Consider the following 20,975-nt stretch of genomic DNA (forward strand, 5'->3'; position numbering starts at 1 on the left):
CTCTTCCTCTAGTTGTGATGGCGTCGATGCTGTTGGCGTGGATTGAAGAGGGATGGCGACAGGCTAGCCGACAACCCTAAGGATAGCCAAACGACACAGCGGGATTAGTAGAGGGGGTGAAGGAATCGATTTCCATCCCCTTAGCTGCTTGAAATAATGGATCAATACGTGTCCGCAGCCCTGTTGTTCTTCTCCAATATAGGGCCGTTGGCTGTAGTTACGGAGTTAATTTTAGGCGGAGAGCGGGGTGATTTATTTTCTGTTTTCTTTTCCAGAAAGACCACAAATCGTGCAATAATGGAGGGAACCCGACAGACTAGAATCTCTCGCCCGCACAAAATAAGCGAATCCTCAAAGGTTTGTGAACTTAAATCTCTCTCGCCGCAACCTGTAACCAACAATGCTTTCTCTTGGAAAAAATGAAATAAGTGGTGAGATCCCATCCCTCTCCCCAGTTAAGAATTGGGAAGAACAGGACTGAGACAAGTTGATATTTAGCTGCTAGGTTCATGGTAATAAAGTACATTCAAAGTTTATGCAAATGCAGCTTTATTTTAAGAATTGCAATTGGAAAACTAGCTGTTGTTCAGAGAGGTACATACCATGAAAAAACCCAGTGTGCCATCACAACAGGGTAGCTTCTCTGCACTGGGATTCTCTGGTAACTCAAATAGTGGAGATTTGGGGTTTTTTGGAAGGTTATATACTAATTTCTAACCTTTTACAGTTTCTTTTAAATTTATGCACCAATTTCTAACCTTTAAAAGACATCATTTCTGGTTGATTCAGACCTGAGTTTTTTGCTTTTGCAGAAAACCAGAGCCCTGATTTTGCAAATGCTTGCATGCATGAGCAGAACCGCCGACCTCGGTGGGACTGTCCACATGGCTAGAAGTTGTTTTTAGGGTATTTGAAGAACCAGGGGCACGGATGCATCCCTGCATCGATGTGCTGTTCGGTTGACTTCAGTTAGGATTCTGCAGGGATCCACGCTACATATGCTCATGTAGAAGTGAGGCCTATGTTTTCTAAAACCCTGAAGTCAATAGTTTTATTAATTTAGTTTGGGGAGAAAAAAGACTTTTGTTTTGCGGTGTGTTTTCTGCTTTGATTGGTATTTAAACATGGCTCTGCGGTACCTACAATCCGCGTGTCCTGACTCTGCTAGTGCAAAAGAGCCAGAAAGCCTCTGGCTCCGTAGTGTGGCTCAGTATGTTCTTCAGAGCAGGAAAGCCTCACCGCTTTTTTTGCTTCATTAAGGATCAAAGACACTTCATTAATGATCCATTAAATAAATGAGACGTTCAGGATTTTGTTGGCTGTAATAATATATATTAAGATAGAAGCAGAGGACTTATTTAAAATAATGCATTTTTAAAGTAACGTGGTCTCTCTGCCCAAGCATTTTAATAATTCATCCCTTTAAAAATTAATAATCTTGACAGCATTGTTTTGGGGTTGTTCTTTTTGTGCTTATACAGCTGCTGTTACTGTTAACCTCGGACTCTCTCATTAGTTAATTTTAAACCTTGTGTACAGAATAAATGTGGGGAAACTGTTTGTTTTTCATATGAAACGTGTCTCAGTCTTGAAATTTGCAGTTATTGGGCTCATTTTTTCTCAATGTGAGAATGAACAAATGACTTGGTAAGTGGATGGAGTGTGTTAATCTATTCTGAAGCATTGCTCTGTAACGTCACACGTGCTCATTTAATGCTCTGTTGTGAAGGGGGAGCACTTCCCCACAGGGACAAGGAGCTGGGAATACAACTTGTCATCAACTGTTGTATTCGGGATTTAGTCCATAAGGGCCTTTGGTAACATGTAAAGTCAGCTGTAATCTCGTTATGCACAAAGAACGGCATTAAAGCATTTGCGAGAGCACTAATCAGCCCGTTTCAGAGAGGAGAGGATGGGTGTTTTTTGGTTGAATCCAATAACTTTGAATAAGGAGATTCAGAATATGATGCTATAAATCTGCTCGTCCTCTAAAAAGGAAGGTGAGGCGCCCTAAAGTTACTGGTTTGCCTTTTAGAGGCTCCATGTAGCATGTTGTCATTGCATACTCCTCTTTCATTTGGAGTGATTTATGACATCGAATAATGTGGTTGAAAGGAAGAAATAGAGGTAACACGAGTTTTAAATGCATTCTGTGCCGGGCGCAACTCGCCTTGGAGCCCGCGGAGAATATTTGAACCCCTTATGATCCTCTTCAGATGTTTGTCACAGTGGTAGTTACAGGCCCTGCTTTGAGATAAGAGCCTCCTGCTACTGAATAAGCACTTCGTTCTTGCTTCAAAGAATTTAGACTAATACTCTGTCTTTGTGGGAGGGAAAGATTTTTGGGAAGATATAACTAAAGGTGCAAATTCAAGCCATTATGGCTATATTGGTATAACCTTCCCCTTTGCTGGCCCATGTGGACCACCTTATTCCAGTAGAAAAGTGGGGGTTCTTTTGTTGTTTTTTTTCAATGTAGCTTATTTTGCCCAGGAAATAACTTGTTCAACTAAAATAAAAAGAGAATACTGGGATATCAGAGTAAGGGTGATCACCTGGAAAAAGTATGACTATAACTGGTAAAGCTTTTTCCAGGGGGGCAAGCCCCAAACTGTTTCCCTCTCACCTCTTATTTTGCCTCAATCACAAAGGTAAGATCATGCATGGAGAAAAGTGCCGGCAAAGCTTGGCAGATTCACAAAGTATTAATTTGTGCTTTGTGGGATTATATCCGTGTAATGCCACTATTTGTACATTGCAGTGTATAACATATGTTCTGACATGCAGATTAAATGATGTCACTTTGAAAAAAACCCAACCACCTTTGTCAGCAAGAGACCGTCCCATTGGTTTGCCATAGTTGCCGTCTGCTTAATCTGCCTGAATTTGTCACATCTGCATAGGACTCTGTTTGAAAGATCCTGCCATGAAGTCAGCAGAGCCCCGCATGGTGCAGGGGTCTGTCGCTGCATGTTATCGAATCCGGGCCTTTGTCTTGAGTGCGTGCTTAGCCCTGCATTTCCAAGTGAGGCCTGATGTTTCCTACCTTTAGCAACTTGTGTTATATTTCCTAGAGGGGATTTACATGCTAGAGTTGAAGTCTCAAAGATAGGCTACTTCTGAGTTCCCCTTCCCTTTTTTTCCATTCCCAAGCCCTTCAAATAAGAAGAGGCTGCAGGGAGGTAGGAGGAAATGATGGCAGCGATGAACAGTAACATGCAACAAGTTATGTAGTTCCTTGTCAGCAAGGGCAAGAAGGTTGTACTTGAAATGCTTGGTTGGATGCCAGACTGAGCTACTGCAAATTGGGATCTGTCATGAATGCAGAGTAAAAATGTGCTTTTTCTCACTTTTCACAAGAGAGAGTGCCTGCTTTCTGTGAGCCGGTCTACTGAAGAGAACAGCCGTCTGATATTGTTTCTTTATTTCAGGTGTACAGATGGGCTGACCACTCCAATCTGGTGCTTCAAAGCCTGAATGAGCAGAGACACCGCGGCCTCTTCTGTGATATTGTTCTGGTAGTGGAAGAGCAGCGAGTTCCTGCCCACCGCAATCTCCTGGCCGTTTGCAGCGACTACTTCAACTCTATGTTCACCATTGGCATGCGGGAGGCCTATCAGAAAGAGGTCGAACTGTTTGGAGCCTCTTACATTGGTCTCAAAGCTGTGGTGGATTTTCTCTACGGCAGCGAGCTGTCCTTAGATGGCGGGAATATCGACTACGTGCTGGAGACGGCCCATCTGCTGCAGATCTGGAAAGTGGTTGACTTCTGTTGTGAGTATCTCGAGAATGAAGTCAGCGAGGAGAACTATCTGTACCTGCAGGAGCTGGCTTCTATCTACAACCTGAAACGCCTGGACTCCTACATTGACTCGTTCATCCTGCAAAACTTCGGCACGCTCTCTTTCACACCCGACTTCTTGCAGAACGTTTCCATCCAAAAGCTCTGCCAGTACCTGGACAGCAGCAACGTGCAGCAGGAGTGCGAGCACGATTTGCTGCAGGCTGCCTTGCAGTGGCTGACACAGTACCCAGAAAGGGAAAATGAGGCTCATCAAGTCCTGGACAATATCCATTTCCCGTTGATACCCAAAAGTGACCTCCTTCACCGAGTCAAGCCCGCTGTCTGCTCTCTTCTCCCAAAGGAAGCCAACTGCGAGGGGTTCATAGAAGAAGCAGTGAACTACCACAATAACGTCACGGCCCAGCCGGTGCTTCAGAACAAGCGGACGGCTCTGCGTACCAGTGAAGAGAGGCTGCTGTTTGTGGGTGGCGAGGTTTCAGAGCGGTGCCTGGAGCTGAGTGACGATACTTGTTTTTTGGACACCAAAAAGGGGCAGTGGGTAGCAGAAACACCGCTCCCAGCCAGGCGAAGTCATCACTGTGTTGCGGTGCTGGGAGGTTTCATCTTCATAGCTGGAGGCAGCTTCTCCAGAGACAACGGAGGGGATGCAGCTTCAAATCTTCTATATAGGTATGATCCCCGCTGTAACCAGTGGATAAAGGTGAGACTTGAGCTGTATTACATCTTTTTCAAAGTCCTTAATGGTTATTTGCTTCCCCCTTTGGCAGTGGAAGGACAGAATGCTCATCATGCTTACTTGCATATGATGATCTATTTATGCTTAAAAATTTAAAGCAGTCAACTATACATAGCTACCTGGGCCATGTCTTTAAATGCTCGATTGCACAAGTGATGAAAAACTATGCCGTTTGTAAAAAAAAAAAAAAAAAAAAATCAGTGTTGAGGAGCCAGATTTTCAACTCTTATTGGGAGCTAGGCAGCCATTCTGAAAATCCAACATGGCGCCTGCCTTCAGCTTTGAGTGACTAAATACTTTGGTCCAAAATGCAGTGCAAAAAGCAACATCTATGAGCTAATTTGCCTCCCAAGTCAGAGCCCCGGTAGGACAGGACATGTGTAAGGTTCAGCTGATGTTACACTGTGGACTGATCTTCTGTCTTTGGGTGCCTGTACATGAGCAGTGAGGCTGCTCCGATGCTCTGTAATTACAGCGCGGTGGAGCAGCCTTGATTAATCGAGTCTGCTGGAGTGGGGTAATTACCGTGCTCCAGCATTTGCTAGTGTCTTGTGTATCAGCTTACCTGTGCTTTAAAATGGCGGCAGGGACACTTTAACTAAAGCTCGTTGGACAAGCTTTAGTTAAAGCACCCCTGCCACCATTTTGAAATGCAAGAACACTGAATACATGTTACGTGAAGGCTGCTGGCCCCCCCCCCCCCCCACACACACACACACACTCCTGGAGCGTGTGTATAAACGCCCCTAGTGCCTTGACAACTTCTGGTGGTTCAATTTTTGAGTCTTTCAGAGTATCCCTGTACACATGTAGTACTACAAGGGGATTTATGTACTGTCAGAGCATAGAGTGTTTTGTCTCATGCATGCTTTCCATTGTCTCTGACCTTTAATTCCAGTGCTGACACACGATTTAATGTAGAACAGACTTTCATTGCACGGATGCAAGATTATTTGTATGCTTGAGAAGGAAGGCTGTTTTATTTGCGAGGGATCAAATATTCTTAACCATAATGAACATGCACCCAATCTAGTTAGACTGAATGAGCCGAGCTTTGCTGAGGTGCGAGAAGATTATACCCTCCAGCTGAAAATGATATGTCAGCAAAGTACTTGGCACGGATACCGTCCTGCCAGCAGAAGAATGCTTTTATCAGACTAGCTTATGTGTTTTAGGGAAGTGGTAGAAAGAGCTGTGACACCAGGACTGTAGCAGCAGGGGTCTGTAGTCTAGACAAGCCCTTGAGGATGTCGATGCTCTGTGCTTTTCTGCAGGTTGCCTCCATGAGACAGCGTCGAGTCGACTTCTACCTGGGAGCCATTACAGACATGCTGATAGCTGTTGGTGGAAGAAATGAGAACGGGGCACTTTCTTCAGTGGAGACTTATAGCCCACAAAAAGACGCGTGGTCTTATATAGCAGGCTTGCCAAGGTAACAGCAATCTGTTCAGAAACCTGTTCTGTAGAGAGAGGGATGCTCTGAGAACCAGTGTGGCCTGGCCATTCAATTGGGATCCTGGAAATAAGGAGGAGGAATATTCCCAGTTCATGGTATTTGAGCAACTCTCCTTTCTAGGTAGTGTGAAAACAATCCCACTGATCTCAAGCAGTCTCCACCCTAAGGTAACAGATCCATTAGGTAGCCTGGGCCTGTGTGTTGTATGAATAAGTTAAAAATCAGTTTTCCTGGTTTAGAGGATAGTACCCTGAAGATGAACCCTTAAATTGTACTTGCCTCCTGAGCTGACATATAGATGTGGATGTCGATCCTTTGTTGACGATGGGCTTCGCTAGTCTACCTGCATATCATTTGCAGGTGTTGTGATAGCGCATGAGACTCTTTTGAGTTTCACCGTCTGAGCAGGATGCCCTGAAACCTGTGACTTCAGCAGCGAGGCTTGCCCTCTTGTTCCTGGGTGACATCATTGACGAGACCCTTCAGACAGTCTTGAAGGGAGATTCATGGTATATTTTTATCCTCTGAGCTGACAAACTGCAGAGACATAGGCAGCTAGCAAGGGCATACATGGCAGAGGCTTCCTTTGTCCAATTCTATTTTGAGCAACCTTGGCTCAGACCAGCAACTGGGCTTTGGCCCAGAGCACTCCAGGGGAGCTAGCTGCGTACATATTCTGATGTACATGCAAGCGGATCTGGCAGCTGAGATTAAAAGTTTCCATATTCCCTAGCATGCTCTGTATATGGCTGAGTACATTTGTTTGATTTTATTTTTTTTTGTACCCCTCTCTGCTTAATTGGACGGGGCGGAAGGGGATTCTTGTCATGCCTCCTAATGTCAGTATGCTCACCAGTACACGTTAGAAGGCAGATATTCCAATATGCTGAAGACAGCAAAGAACCGAACTGCCATACAAATGTTTGGAAAATCACCCACTAGTCTTGTGGATAATGACCCTCCTCATACAGAGTTTTAAGTGTCTTCTGAGGCTTTGGGGATCATCTGGGTGCTCGGTGACCACAACCCACGTCCTGAGCATGCTTCAGCCTCCTCCGTCAAGTGGGATAGAAGTCTAGTGGTCTGCACTTTGTCTCAGTGACCTTTCTGCCTCCTTCTCAATGTCAGAGACAGATCACTTTTATTTGGGAAAACTTGTTAGGGGGCTGCCTGGTCATTGGAGCTTGTATGCTTCTGGAATAAAGGATGTCTTCACTTCCCTCCAGGGTATTTTCCTTGTAGGGTAATTGTGGTTCGCTGCTTTTTCCCCCCCGCTCCAAGAATGCTTGGAACGTAGATGTGGTCAAAGATAAGGTAGTGGGTTTGCTGTGTCTGTGGTTGAGAGCGAATCTTTGCAGGGCAAATAATCTGCATTGCTTTTATGTCCACAGTGGGTCCTGAGTCTGGACTAAAATAAGTTGGGGCTAAATTATTTTAATCTGCTTTTGCTTGCTACAGGGGTTAGGCCCTAAAACTGTTAAAACCTCATGGCCAAAAGCTAAAATGGCAGCCCCAAGAAGCATTTGTCTTGATGTCCTTATTGCAAAAATAGGAGCGATCTCTGCCGGCGCGGTCACTGGGTGGGAAGTACGGTGCACTACACTGACTTTTTTTTTTACCAGCTCTCTGTGTCTCCGCTGTCCAGTAATGTGTTAGACTTGAAAGGGCAGGAAAGAGGAAGCTCATCATAGGATCTCTGTAAAATCCTTTATGGCAGTCTGTTTTCTGATAGGCAGGAAGTGTTTTTTAGTTAAAATCTCTGCTGCAACAGAACTTCTAGAAATAATAAATACTTAATGTGGCAAGAGCGGAGGACAAAAGAATGAATGAATTGCTTCTGAAGCAGACGCTAAATACATTTACTTTGTGCATGCATAGAATATCTTTTTTAGGGAGAAGTGGGAGAGATTTCTGACAATCTGCCACTTGCAACCATCTTTGGGGAAGATCCTTGTGTGTGGTTTTTTTTTTTAATCCACTGTTTGAATTTAATTTTTAAAAACCCAGTTATTTAATTATGAAACAGTTGCATGAATTGAAAATGAGGGGAGGCTTACTGTGTTTCAGACTGATCTATTTTAACAGCTTTCTGTGTCCTCTATCCCACAGTAGGGGGAAGATAGACCAGTAATTTAGCAATTTTGGTGTAAGCTACCTCTGTATAGCTTCATTTACTATGGGATAGGTGCAGCCATACGTGCACACAGGTGATATAAGTGTTTTGTCAGTTCACAGCCACGGTTCACAGGAACTCATTTAGAAGTGAGGAAGACGGGCGTCTTTTACAGTGGTTTGTCTGGCGTAGATGTGGCCTAGATTCTCCAAGAAGAGAAACAGTTTTAAACTCCGCACTCGGGAGTTTTGGGGAGAGCATTTGTGATGTCTCTGGTTGCCTCAAACTAGCATAATATCTTCCAAGAAAAATTACAGTTATAATTTGCAGAGGCAGGTGCTTATTTTAGATGGGAGAAGATTCTGCCTTTGTCCGAGCTCCCTTTCTACAAAGGGGAAAGTGCTAAGGACACGCCAGGTGCCGTGGAGCTGATTCTCTGTGAATGTTGATGATACCTGATCCAGCATAAGAAAGGTCTTTGGTATACGGATACATAGTGGGGTTTTCAAAAGCACTCGGCCCTGGACCAATTTCTATTGAAATTGAGGGGAATTTTGAAAATCCTACCCCCAGCCAGTGAATTATACTTACTTTGCTACAGCTCATCTTCAGCAATCCAAAATGTATATAGGACAAGGGTAGGCAACCCTGGCACACGTGCCAGCACATGGCACGTGAAGGCATTGTGCTTGGCACACACGCGTTGGGATGGACAGTGGGGGAGCTGCAAAGGGACCGATCCTTGTTGTGGCAGTGCAGCCCTGGCTCCTTTCCTGCTGTCCACCTCGAGGCGTGCGTGCACCTGTCTCCGGCAACAAGCCGAACCAGGGCTCCATGGACCGCGGTGCAGCGGCTTGCAGCCTCCCACCACCTGCTGCAAACAGGCTGGGCTCCATGGTGGGCGGCAGGGGCCTGCCCAGAGCCTGGGCTGGATTGGGGCTGGCAGCCGGGAGGCTGCAAGCAGCTGCACTGGGGTCCCGGGAGCCCCAGTCTGACTCACTGCTGGCAGACGGTGCATGCGTGCCTCGAGGTGGACAGCAGGGAAGGGGCTGGGGCTGCGCTGCCACAAGGACTGGGCCCCTCACAGCTCCCCTGCTGCATGCCAACATCTTACAAGTCAAGATTGCAGGGGTTTGGGGCACTCCGCCCAAAAATGTTGCCGACCCCTGATATAGGCTACGTTTTCTGTGCATTTAAACGGCACCTGCTGGAAGCCAAGGGAAACACAGACACTCCATCGGTAACGACTCATTACTTAGCAAATCTCTCCTTCTTTGTTTAAAATGGCTTATTTTTCTTTCTTGGGAGTCTTGTGATGGACACAACATTTAATAATAGCAGGTGGGAGAATTTACGCTTTTCTCTAGAGCCTTTTTCTGTTGTTGGGGAAGTAGAACAACCCTGTTTTCCAGACAACCCTCATTGAGACTTATTTAAAATAGAAATAACTTTTTAATCACTCCTTAATCGAAAAAATAAATAGTAAAGAACCACAAGGTCTCTGTTTGGGTTTCACTACATAAAGACCAGGAATGTTCATTACTAAATATTGGCACTGCTTGACCAAAATCATAAACCCTATGGCTTCTTACTGTTGTTTGCCTCTTCTAGGTTTACCTATGGTCATGCTGGCACCGTCTACAAGGAATTTGTTTATATCTCGGGAGGTCATGACTATCAGATCGGTCCCTACCGAAAAAACCTGCTCTGCTATGATTATCGTACGGATGTCTGGGAGGAAAAAAGGCCAATGATCACAGCTCGGGGGTGGCATAGTATGTGCACCTTGGAGGACAGTATCTACTCTATCGGTGGCAGCGATGACAACATTGAGACTATGGCACGCTTTGACATCCTGAGTGTGGAGTCTTACAGCCCGCAGTGTAACCAGTGGACCAGAGTTTCTCCCTTGCTGCAAGCCAACAGTGAGTCTGGAGTGGCCGTTTGGGAAGGCAAGATTTATATTCTGGGAGGCTACAGCTGGGAAGATACGGTCTTCTCCAAAGCTGTCCAGGTGTATGACAAGGAGAAGAACAAGTGGTACAAAGGAACTGACCTTCCCAAAGCAATCGCTGGGGTATCTGCCTGCGTCTGTGCACTGAAACCCAAAACAGAGGACAAAAAGAAAAAGACAAAAACAAAGAAGTATTCAGATCGAGGGAGATGACTACCCGTGGATAACCCCCCTTTGCAGGCAGATTCCAGAGGAACCTTGTATTTAATCATCTCTTTCTAATTTTTATTTTTATTTTTTAAGGAAGAAAGAAAAACTGCTGAAACCTTGGAAAATGTGCAGATGGACATTTTGGTTAAGGTTCATTTGACGGACGAAAGTACCTATGGCAGTGGGGTAGCAAAGGAAGTTCTGCCACCCCACTGTATATTTAGATGTAGTTTGTTAACTTTTGTGGTTCTTGGCATTTCCACACTTCTAATATTAAAAGTAAAAAGGCTGTACAACAATTGGCCTAGAAAATTAAGTGGTGGAGAGGAAAAGAGGACTAAGTATTCTCTTTGATGTTACAATACAGAGAAGTATAGAAAGAATTGCTACTGAAAACTGATCCAGATCTTGAAGTTTGGTGTAAATCCTGATTTATTTATATATTTTTCTTCATGAAATATCATTTGCAGTATGTTCTAAATTATTAGTATGAGATTTCTGGCATGAGGTTTACTAGTGAAGGTAGAAGTGAATACCAAGGCAACTTGATGAGTGTCTAACTCTACTGTACCCTTAAATTTGAGAGACTATAATTAAATGACCAACGAGTGGATGGTCTGATCAGTGATGTAGCAGACATGGCTGTATAGGTGACGTGGGCTCAGGTTTTTTGCCCTGGTGCAGTGATCCGTATGATCCAGGAGATGCAATGTAACCCTAAAGTCACTGCTGGAATTCACAAACCTTGTGCAACAAAAGCCAATAATAACTTTTGGTTTTCTTGGTTTCATCTACTTTTTGGTTGTGTCTTTAAATCTTTCTTTGAACCTGAGTTTGGGGAGAAGCCACATAACTTGGTGCTTGTTTCAAAGCAGTTGGAGTGGAAAAACTTCACTGTGGGCTTTGGGGCTTTGTTGAAATCTGAAAGGTCAAAGTGAACTTGAGACAAAGTGGAAATCTCTCCACGACCCTGTCTCACCAAGGGCAATGGCATGAAGAGACAGGTTTGCAAGGGGTGGGAACTGTTACGTTCAGCATGGGTTTTGCTGACCGGTATAAGGGGATCATGTGCAGTATGTCTATATTGCCATCTCTCTCTCACCCAAACGTGCTTTTAATGTGACTGGCAACTCCAAGTGAGCAGACTTTGGTTAAAACAGCAGTAAAGACAACACAACTTGGGTTTTTACTCATGCTCAAATTGCCTTGTTTTCCTGCTGTTTTAACCCTTTTAAAGTTAAATTTGAGACACGCTTCTTGTGCCCTAAGAAGAGTCCAAGCCAGGACTCCATCTGGGACATATGTGATTCAAGTGGAGGAAGAGATGCATTTTAGAATGGCATTGGAAGAAGTGACCTTTATGCCCACCAAAGTAAAGAGATTTTGATTGAAATAGCATTGTGTCTGGAGGATACAATGAAACGTCTGCTGGAGGCTTCAAGGTCACCAGCTGTCTGGCCAGCTTGTGATTGTTCACCCTAAAGCAGGTTACAAACCTACCTTGTGTTTTTGACAGGTTTGCAAGAAGTTCAACACCAGCAATTGGATCCAGCCCCTGTGATTGCTAAAATAATGCCATGCCACGGGTTACGATTTCTAATCCGAACACACAATGATTTTTAGAAATTTTTGGAACCTTTTGTACTTTTTGATAACACAGTTTGCTAATACCTAGTCGCTAGTTTGCCATATGATGTTATTTAGTCTTTTGAAGTTGCAGCTCTGTCGTTGCGGCCCTGTCGTTATTGTCAGGGACTCGTCTTTTGGTGGCTCTTTCAGGTTTTGCGTAGTAAGTTGGGGTGCGATGCGGCTGGTGAAGCGGCATTTGCATTCTCAGGCTTGTCAGGCCGTCAGGGCTATAATTGGAACTATTGTGAGGCCTCTTCACTGGCAGTTCAGCTAGTCAGATGTGGTAATAAATGTTCTTTATTGTCAGTATTGGTGGTTTCAAGAGCCTTGGTCTAAAGTTCTGCTGGGCGCTATTGATGCATTCCCCACCCTCCAATTGCTTCCCAGTCTCCCTCCGCCCGTATATCTCTTTGTGCAACATAACCGTGGATTTCAGATCTGCCTTTTTCCTGCTGTCCCACATACAGCTGATGCCCTGTCTGCTTTATCCTACTCCCGTATATTTACCTTATTCACTGGAAAGCTCTTCTGACTTTTTTTGCACTTTAAAAACGATTCATTTTCCACATCATTTGGAACCATTTAGAGATCTCTTTAAGATATGTGAAGAGTTCCTTTGCCTAAAAAGGTAGATCTTGTGAGTAGCCAGCATGCAAAAAAAGAAATGTAATGTCTAATGACATGAAAGGGTTAAAGAAAACTGTTTCAGGGCTTGTATCTTAAAAACTCCTTGGGATATTTTGAGTGTCTTTTTGTTTAAAAAATAATTACTAAATTGAACGAGTTAAAGTTCTTCATGTGCTGGAATTCTGTTTTTACAAATATTGCTACATTGCATGAAGTAATATTTGGGGTTTTTTTCATTGCTCCTAAGAAAAATGCTAGACTGTTTAAAGGATAACAAACTGAGTGAGTAGCAGGTTTACGTATCTGACATTTTGCTTGTGTTAACTCCTCTTTTCCCGTGTTTTGGCAAAGTTTCATGTGTAAATACACCACAAACATCCTAAGACTCTTCTTTGTTTCTCTTATTGTCTGCTTGTCACTGTATTTTTGCCTGTTTTACTTAAACGTGCTCATATGTTATGTTCTTGATGCGTTTAAAACTTGAAAAAAACAAGAATCCAGATTATGTTCAGAATACCAGATTGTATTCTTCCTTGTGTGGTTAGTTCCTCCTTTAGTTGATTTTTCAAGTCTTTTGTGGGTTCACAGGACTAAAATCTCACCTGATTGAAGGTATTTACCTTCACTAACCGGAGTGAAGGATCACCAGAATCATAGCAAATTAGGGTTGGAGGGACCTCCGGAGGTCACATCCAGTCAACCCCCTGCTCAAAGCAGGACCAGCCCCAGCCACATCATCCCAGCTAGGGCTTGGTTGAGCCAGGCCTTAAAAACCTCCAAGGATGGAGACCCCACCACCTCTCTGGGTAACCTGTTTCAGTACTTCACTACCCTCTTAGCGAGAAAGTTTTGCCTAATATCCAACCTCAACTTCCCTTGTTGCAGCTTGAGACCGTTGCTCCTTGTTCTGTCATCTGTCACCACTGAGAACAGTCCAGCTCCATCCTCTTAGGAACACCCCTTAGGGTAGTTAAAGGCTGCTGTCAAAACCAGCTTGCCCATATCCTGGTGAATATTACAGAGCATTTTGTGATATCTTATGAATTATTGACAAAAATAATTTACATCCAACTACTACTACTGCAGCAATAGAGCATAAATGAGAATCAGATCCCCATTGCACTGGATGCCAGGTTACCAGGGTAATCGTTGGCACATTATTATGCTGATGCGTTAATGCACCAGGGCAGCTACTTATTGAAATAGTCTGATTTAATCTTTCACTTTGTATTAGCAGCATTACTACTCACTTCAAAGTGAACTGCAAGCACGGCTTCTCCCTTCTGAAATATTTTGGTTTAAGACTAATGTCCTGGGAACTTTGCATAAGTGCTCTTCCAGGCGTTGTTGCATGTGGTGGCAGTCAATGAATAGGTCTCGCCAAATTATCACTTCTAGCCCTTATTCACAGCTACAGGCTAGGGACAGAAATTACACATAAACTGGTGTAAAGAATCAGAAACGGGTTCAAATCTGTCACACAACAAGACATTTAGTGCGCATAAACTGCTTTCAAAATGGCTGAAACCAGTTTAAGATAAAGCTGAGTGGATGTTGCATGAGACTTAACTGAGTTAGGTTAAATCAGTGTATTGAACTTCTGTCCCAGATCCCCTCCAGATTCAAGTTAACTCGCAGTCCTCCAGCATCCCAGGATGCTTTGCAAACCCCCAACCCGCCCTGCAAACCTCCCCTTGCAAGGTGGGTGGGCTAACCTTGGCCCAAGCTGTCTGCTCCAAGGCTAAGAACAGAGAGTCAAAAAGCCTGAGGCTAAATCTATTCAGTCTTTGCAGGTTAGTCTAAAATGTAGCGATTAAACTGAGAAGCAAGTGAACAAACATTCACTTTTGATTCGGGAAATGCAGCCACATGCCTGCAGTGGCCCAGGCCAGAAGCCGGGGGTGGTAGAGCATGCCTTGAAGCCTGCCAGCAGCTGCCAAAGGGGAGGGACTGGAGCTCCAAGGCTTTTTCCCCCTCCCTGCTGGAGTGAAGCGGACACGGCCAGGCCCCAGCCCGGGGCTAGCACACTGGAGGGAGGGGGTTTAAATCCCACACAGGGGCCCCAGCCTGAGTCTGCCTGGGTGGGATGGCAATGCCTGCCAGGCTTCTGCCCCACCTGCTCGAAGGAAGGGTGGAGAGGAGCCCCTGCCAGGCTGAGGAAGGGGTGGGTGGGGAAAAAGGTAGTGGCATTGAATTTGGTGCGATTTGTCTCAGCTTAGGTATTCCAGTCTCCCACCTTTTACAGGTTCTGCTTTATAATGTAAATGTAGTTCTCTACTTTCTTTAGTCACACTAGCCCAAGTAGTCTGGGACCCTCTCCTGTTCCCTTAGCTCTGGCTCCAGCACATACATGTGATGATTGTGCCAGGTCTTTGCCAACACCTCCCACCTCTCAGTCTGGTCCTGCAGGGTTGGCCCTGTGCTCACTGGTGGCAGGGAACCAGTCCTTCCAGCCCTGGTTCCCCAGTCTCTTTCACCTCCCCCATGGCCTGGGGGCACTGAGGGGAATTATGCCCCCACCCCTTATCAACTGTTTGCTCCAGTCTCTGCCACAGATGGGAAGGGGTGGACCCTGCTGGTCTGCTGGCTCCCTCCCAAGCAGACCCTGGCTGGGGTCCCATGCAGGTGGGAGACGGGGTTTAAACCCCTCTTCCTCCCCTCTGCCTGACCCTGTCTGCCCACACCCCCACCCCCTCTGCTCCAGCAGGAAAAGTCTGGCAGGGGTTGCCACCACCCCCAGGCAGAAACCCAGCCAGGTTTCCTACCCCCACCCCCTTGTCAGCCAGCCATCACTGCTCCAGCTAGGGAGCAGAGGGGCGGGGTGAACCCTGCTCTGCTCAAATAGCTCAGCCCAGCCCAGGGCTGCAAAGCATCCTGGGATGTTGACGGACTGTGATTTAACTTGAGCTAGGAAGGAGTCTGGAACAGAAGTTTCATAAACTGGTTTGACCTAAATCAGTTAAATCTGATACTACATTCAACCAGGTTTTATCTTAAACCAGTTTCAGTCATTTTGAAACTGGTTTAGGTGCACTAAACTTCCGTTATGTTGCAGGTTCAAGCCAGTTTCTGATCACTTAAACTGGTTTATGTGTAACTTCTGTCTCGCCCCCTGGCTTCTGGCCTGGGCCACTGCATTCTGGAATCAAAAATGGATGTCTGTTCACTTACTTCTTGGTTCAGTCGACAGTTTAGGCTAACGTGAGAAGATTGAATCAATTCACCCTCGGGCTTTTTGATTGTCTGTACTTAGCCACAAGAAGCAATCTCCAAAATACCAGTAGGATGCTTTCACCCATGGGTAAAAGCAGGGAAGATGAAGGCTCTGCAGATGCCCTGTCACTGCAACCCCAGGATAGTTACTATATGCTACGAAGATCCTATTTCTCCTTGTGTTAGTTTGTTCCTTGACTTCCAGAAATGGGGGTAGCGAAACCGTGCCTCTCTTCTTTTGAAAAGGGATCTAATTCAAAATTAGATCCCAAATTCAAGTATCGTATTATGCAAACAGACTATCAAAAATGTCTCATTCCCTCCCATACACACCCTGGTGTTAACATGTTGGTAGCTTTTATAGTGCTAATAAATATGCCTTGAAACACCCCGAGGAAAAATTAAGCAACTGTGTGAACTACTGTTTGTTTTGAAAGGAGGAGAAAGGAGTGAAGGAAAAGGAAGCCTTTCTGTTTGAAGTCGGGTCTGTCTAGGTTGTAAAGAAGTGCAGAGGGGGGTCAGACAGTTTTCACTGATGTACTGAAGATTCATGGAAATAATATCAGTGTGTTAGTGAGTGATGCCAGGAGAGTTTTGGGCTCAATGCCAAGCAACAAAATAATGAAAGGAATTCAGAGGTGTGACAGACCAAAAGGTTGTTTGAGGGGCTGAAAATCTTTAAAATATGCTACTCCGGCACATGGTGGAGAATGAATTAAACCTAAAGTACGAGGAGGAATTAAAACATTTCAAGAACAGGTTAGATGGACACTTGCCTGGGATGCTTTAGTCAGGGATGATCCTGCCTTGAGCCAGGGGGCTGGATTAGATGACTCATAAGGACCCATTGTAGCCCTACTTTCCAGTGATCTTACTTCAGCCAAACTAAAAGAATTAGTTAATAGAGAATTAAAATGTAGAATAAAAGTGGCACCAGCATCCTTAGGAGATAGAATTGACTTGTCATTAGTTGAAATTGATTTGCTTGTTAACTTGAATTATTCCACATTAAAGTGCCTTGCGTCCATAAGCATTTTTTTCTGTTGTTGCAAATCATTTGGTGTTTCAGCAGACAGGCTAAAACACACTTTGGAAGCAGGTTTACCGAGATGGGGATGGAGTTTACCCATTCAAAGGTACACGTTGATGCAGTCTCCGTCCTGCAACAGGTCTCACGCACCTACTAGGTTCTCCCACTCAAAGCAGGGGTGAGGCAATCCAGTATGAAATATGTGAGTACAAGTCTGAGCTCATAATCTGAACTATCAAAATGATACAAGGTGAAAGTGCCTCGATTCGAGCGTAACAGTGCAATGCATGTGAACTGTACTTGTAGCCATTGCTGTGGATTATTTAATGCAAGTACACACAACCCACAAGGTGCAAGAAAAGAAAAGAAACATTAAGCAGTACAACAGCTAAGGAGGCAATTATCTTCAACTGCCTTTTATTTTAGGGCCGGTGGTAGGGGAAAAAATAACAGGTTTCTAACGGCCGAAGTTATTTCTTACAGATTAAACGGATCCAAGATGCTATTTGCAAGTCTTCGTACTGGATGTTGATGAGCTTAACAGACACAGGGCAATGGATTTTTGCATTAACCATTTCAAACAGATGATAGAATTGGCAAAACCTGAGATCAAAGAGACTTCACAACCAGTGAAAGTCTGTTGTTATGGTTGCCTGAACTATAAGATAGTTTTTTATGTAATACTCTTGAAAAATAAGATGTCACACTGTTCCCCTGGTGTTACACAAAGATAAAAATATTAAAAAATGACAAGCTCTGTATGATAACCCCTGGTGAAACTGAGAATTTGTTCGTTTTCATATGATACCTTAACCAACATTCAGTTCTTTCAGAAGGTACTATAATAGGCTTTGAAGCTTAGTAGTAATTTGTCATCCCTTCGTAACAATATGAAAACAGTTCAGCAGTGTCTTTTTTTTTTTTTTTTTTTTTTTAAGAGAGTAACACAAAAGAATCTCACAGTTTAGGTAACATTTTAAGTTGCTAAAAAATAGAATATCTTTATTTCTCTGTGCCCTTAAAAGAGGTTTGGAAATTGTTCATATTTTCTTTTACTAATCTAAAAGCTTTGAAAAGATTTTTAACTCTATAGTGAATCAGAGGTTGAAGTTGAGCTGAATTATTCATCTGGGGCTATAACCAGAAATGTAATTGAGTAATACCGTGAAACATATGTTGTGTACTTCATGCAATAGTACTGATATGTATTGCTCACCTAGTCAGACTCACATGGTGCTGAAGACACATCCATAAATGGTCTATCCATACTTAGATATCCATCCTGTATGGATACATTATATAATTATAATAACTAAAAGGTATGCTGAGGATTGTTTTCTTGTGCTTTACAACTGATTATCCTATGCATAATGCATAACATATCCTATGTTAATGAATGGTTGGACTTAATATCCAATAATTTACCAACAATATCTGTATTTACAAACATTACTTTACCTCTAGCCCACTTTTTTCCGAAGGCAAGTATTCTCTTACAAAGTTTTAAAGACTAGAGTTTGGTTCCCTAATCTCAGCCAGAGGTACTCTTTTATGGCTTGCATCACTGTTTTAACCACACACCTTTTCCCCATCAGCTACTGCTTGGAATAATTATTAATTAACTAAAAAACTGGTGGGTGGTGTGATACTGCAGCATTCTCATCTATAAATTCAGCCATTTATAATTACAGCCTTCCCTGTCAACAGCTTGCTTTTCTTGAGCAAATTTTATAGCCTGAAATGGGTCTTGCCCTCAACAAAGGTAAACTTTCCAAGAGTTTGTACCTACCCACTAGTTTCCTTGTAAAATAAACACCTAGACTGTTTTTCAGCCTAGCCTTAAAACTATTAAAGCTGTTTGTTTTTCCTCAATAACATGCAATGTTTTCTACTTCTAGTTTCTTCCCAGCCCCGATTAAAACAGCAACACTTGTCAGAAACAGAAGAGAGGGAGTGGCAGGGCTGGGGTGTGGCAGAGAAAAGGTACAAAAGCAAATACAGAAAAAAATAATCTGCTGAGAAATTTAAGTCCTGATTCCATCAAGTTGCTCATGCTTTGGTATATGCACACTTAGTGCAGCTTCACCTGAATTACACAGTGGGTAAGGCCTCTTATCAAAGCAAGGTGGCTAAAAGCTTTCCATTTCTGGTGCTTTTATGGAGGAAAATGGTACTCCTAGAATAATCAAATATTAGCTTCAACCCTAATCGTAAGCTCAGCAGAGATGGGTATTTCAGTTCTTCTAATGCTTCATTTCATAGTTTCACTTGAAATTGTTGGTAACAGCCAGGGACAATATTTTTATTCGGGCAAAAAAGTGATGATTAAATTAAAAAAAAAAAAAAAATCAGTCGGGAGATTTTTGCAGGGAAAGGAAAAGCCCAGCATGTCACTACATATGCCTGTATTTTCCGTTCTATTTGTCTTCACGCATCATTTTTTCCCAAGGTTCAATTAGGATTTAATTGTTTCAGTGGTGAAGGCAAACATCAAAACTTTGGTTGCACTCCAGCGTATCCTGGGACGTCGTGGCGTGCGCTCTACATTTCTGGAGGCAGCCCGTGACCGCACGTGTGTATGTTCTTAATCGGGGTTTTTATTAATACACTGCAGGTATACTACCCGTTATCCTGCCTGCTCACCAACTGCATACGGCAGCTCGTCTACTTTGCCATGATACAGTGAATAGGAATGCTCACTTAGTTTGTCAAATGGAGCAGACAACTCCTTCACGCGTGGGATATAGCATCGTGAGGGTGGGGGGGACCAGACTGGCATTGAGGTGCTATTTTCTGGGGCGCATAGAACAATTTAGGACCTTTACATATGCTATTAGCAGCTTTGCAAGAGGAAGAATCACCCTGAGCTTGCACAGAACCAGGATAGATGAGAATTACAGAGTATTTTTGGAGTGACATAGCCTCAATGGTCTAGGAAATGTGTGAGGGGCAAGAATATTTTTGGGGGATGCTATCCTTTATTTAGTTCAAGCTCTGCTGCTTTTTGAGACCTGAGAGAGGGGCGTGTGCATATGTGGGCAGAGGTTGTGTTGCAAGCCTAATTGTCTCTGCCATGGCCAGGCCCTGGTTTCTTGGTGCTCTGAAAGCTTTCCTAAAATCTCTCACACTCAAGTAGTGAGTTCAGTTGATCACCTCCAAATCTAACTATGGAGGTAGGACAGATTTCTCTCTCTGAGCCTGCTGTGCCTCTAGGCCTGTCCTTCAAGGCTGCCTACGCGCGGATACTTTTACTGATATCCAGGTTGTAGTCGTATCAGTTCAGAGGCAAAAAGGAATCGGGACTTGTGGTAGAGGTGATGGCAATCAGGACCCATGGTAGAGATGATATCTTTTATTGGACCAACAATTTTTTTGCAAAAACATTTCTTTAATTGCAAGCTTTCGGGCACAAATACCCTTCATCAGGCACTGGAGAAGATTGTAAAAGTTCTCCTGGGTAGAAATGAAAGTTCATATTTCATAAGATTTCACAGAGGTGTCAATAGATGGAAAAATCCATTGTTGGTTTAATAAAAGATATCATCTCTACTACAAGTCCTGATTGCCTTTTCCTCTAGACTAATATGGCTATAACCTGGATAGCTGGTAGAGGTGATATCTTTTATTAGACGACCTAGATTTTTGCAAGGGGCAGAAGCCAGCTGGGGTCAAATGATTTTTTTTTGCAAAAATCTAGTTGGTTTAATAAAAAATATCACCTCTCCCATGAGTGGCGATACTTTTACAGATCTTAAAAGGGTAAGAGCACCAGCCATGGTGCTTAGCAAAGCATGAGCATGGTGCTGCTTGGGTCAGCCTCAAGCTCAGAGGCATGGGCAGACGCAGCTCTTTGAGGAGCGGTCTCTTTTATGAGACCAACAAAATAGTTGGGGAAAAAATTGTTCTTTGCAAGGTTTTGGGCACAAACACCCAGGCATAGGGAGAGTCTGCTGGTGTTATGAGTTCTCCAAGGTAGAAAAGCAGCAGGGGATATTTTCGTGGCTCTGTGCATGCTTCAGGGGTGAGAAAGCAATCAGAGATAATATCTTTTATTAATAACTATTCTCCAACTATTTGGGTTGGTCTAATAAAAGATATCAGATTCACCCAAGGAACCGTGTCTGCCTATCTTTTATTAGATTTTTTGCAAAAAAAAAAAATAAAAATGTTTAAGTGCAAGCTTTTGGGCGCAGACACCCTTC

At 43.7% G+C, this 20,975-nt stretch overlaps 1 protein-coding gene across 5 annotated transcripts in view; it reads left to right on the forward strand.

Moving 5' to 3' along the window:
- KLHL36 (kelch like family member 36) overlaps window positions 1-14,178 on the forward strand; it is a 20,268-nt gene extending 6,090 nt beyond the window's left edge. For 4 of the 5 annotated variants that reach the window (XM_025203105.1, XM_006022739.3, XM_006022740.3 and 1 more), the window contains exons 2-5: window positions 276-357; window positions 3,432-4,505; window positions 5,816-5,973; window positions 9,722-14,177. In XM_025203105.1, the coding sequence (XP_025058890.1) occupies window positions 298-357; window positions 3,432-4,505; window positions 5,816-5,973; window positions 9,722-10,277 (1,848 nt within the window). In that variant the 5' untranslated portion in view covers window positions 276-297 and the 3' untranslated portion in view covers window positions 10,278-14,177. Of the gene's footprint in view, window positions 1-275; window positions 358-3,431; window positions 4,506-5,815; window positions 5,974-9,721 lie in introns of all 5 variants that reach the window. The other variant, XM_006022742.3, reaches the window with a different exon arrangement.
- The last annotated feature ends 6,797 nt before the right edge of the window (window positions 14,179-20,975 follow it).

This window comes from Alligator sinensis, unplaced genomic scaffold (genome assembly GCF_000455745.1).
Source record: "Alligator sinensis unplaced genomic scaffold, ASM45574v1 scaffold228_1, whole genome shotgun sequence".
Lineage (NCBI taxonomy): Eukaryota > Metazoa > Chordata > Crocodylia > Alligatoridae > Alligator > Alligator sinensis.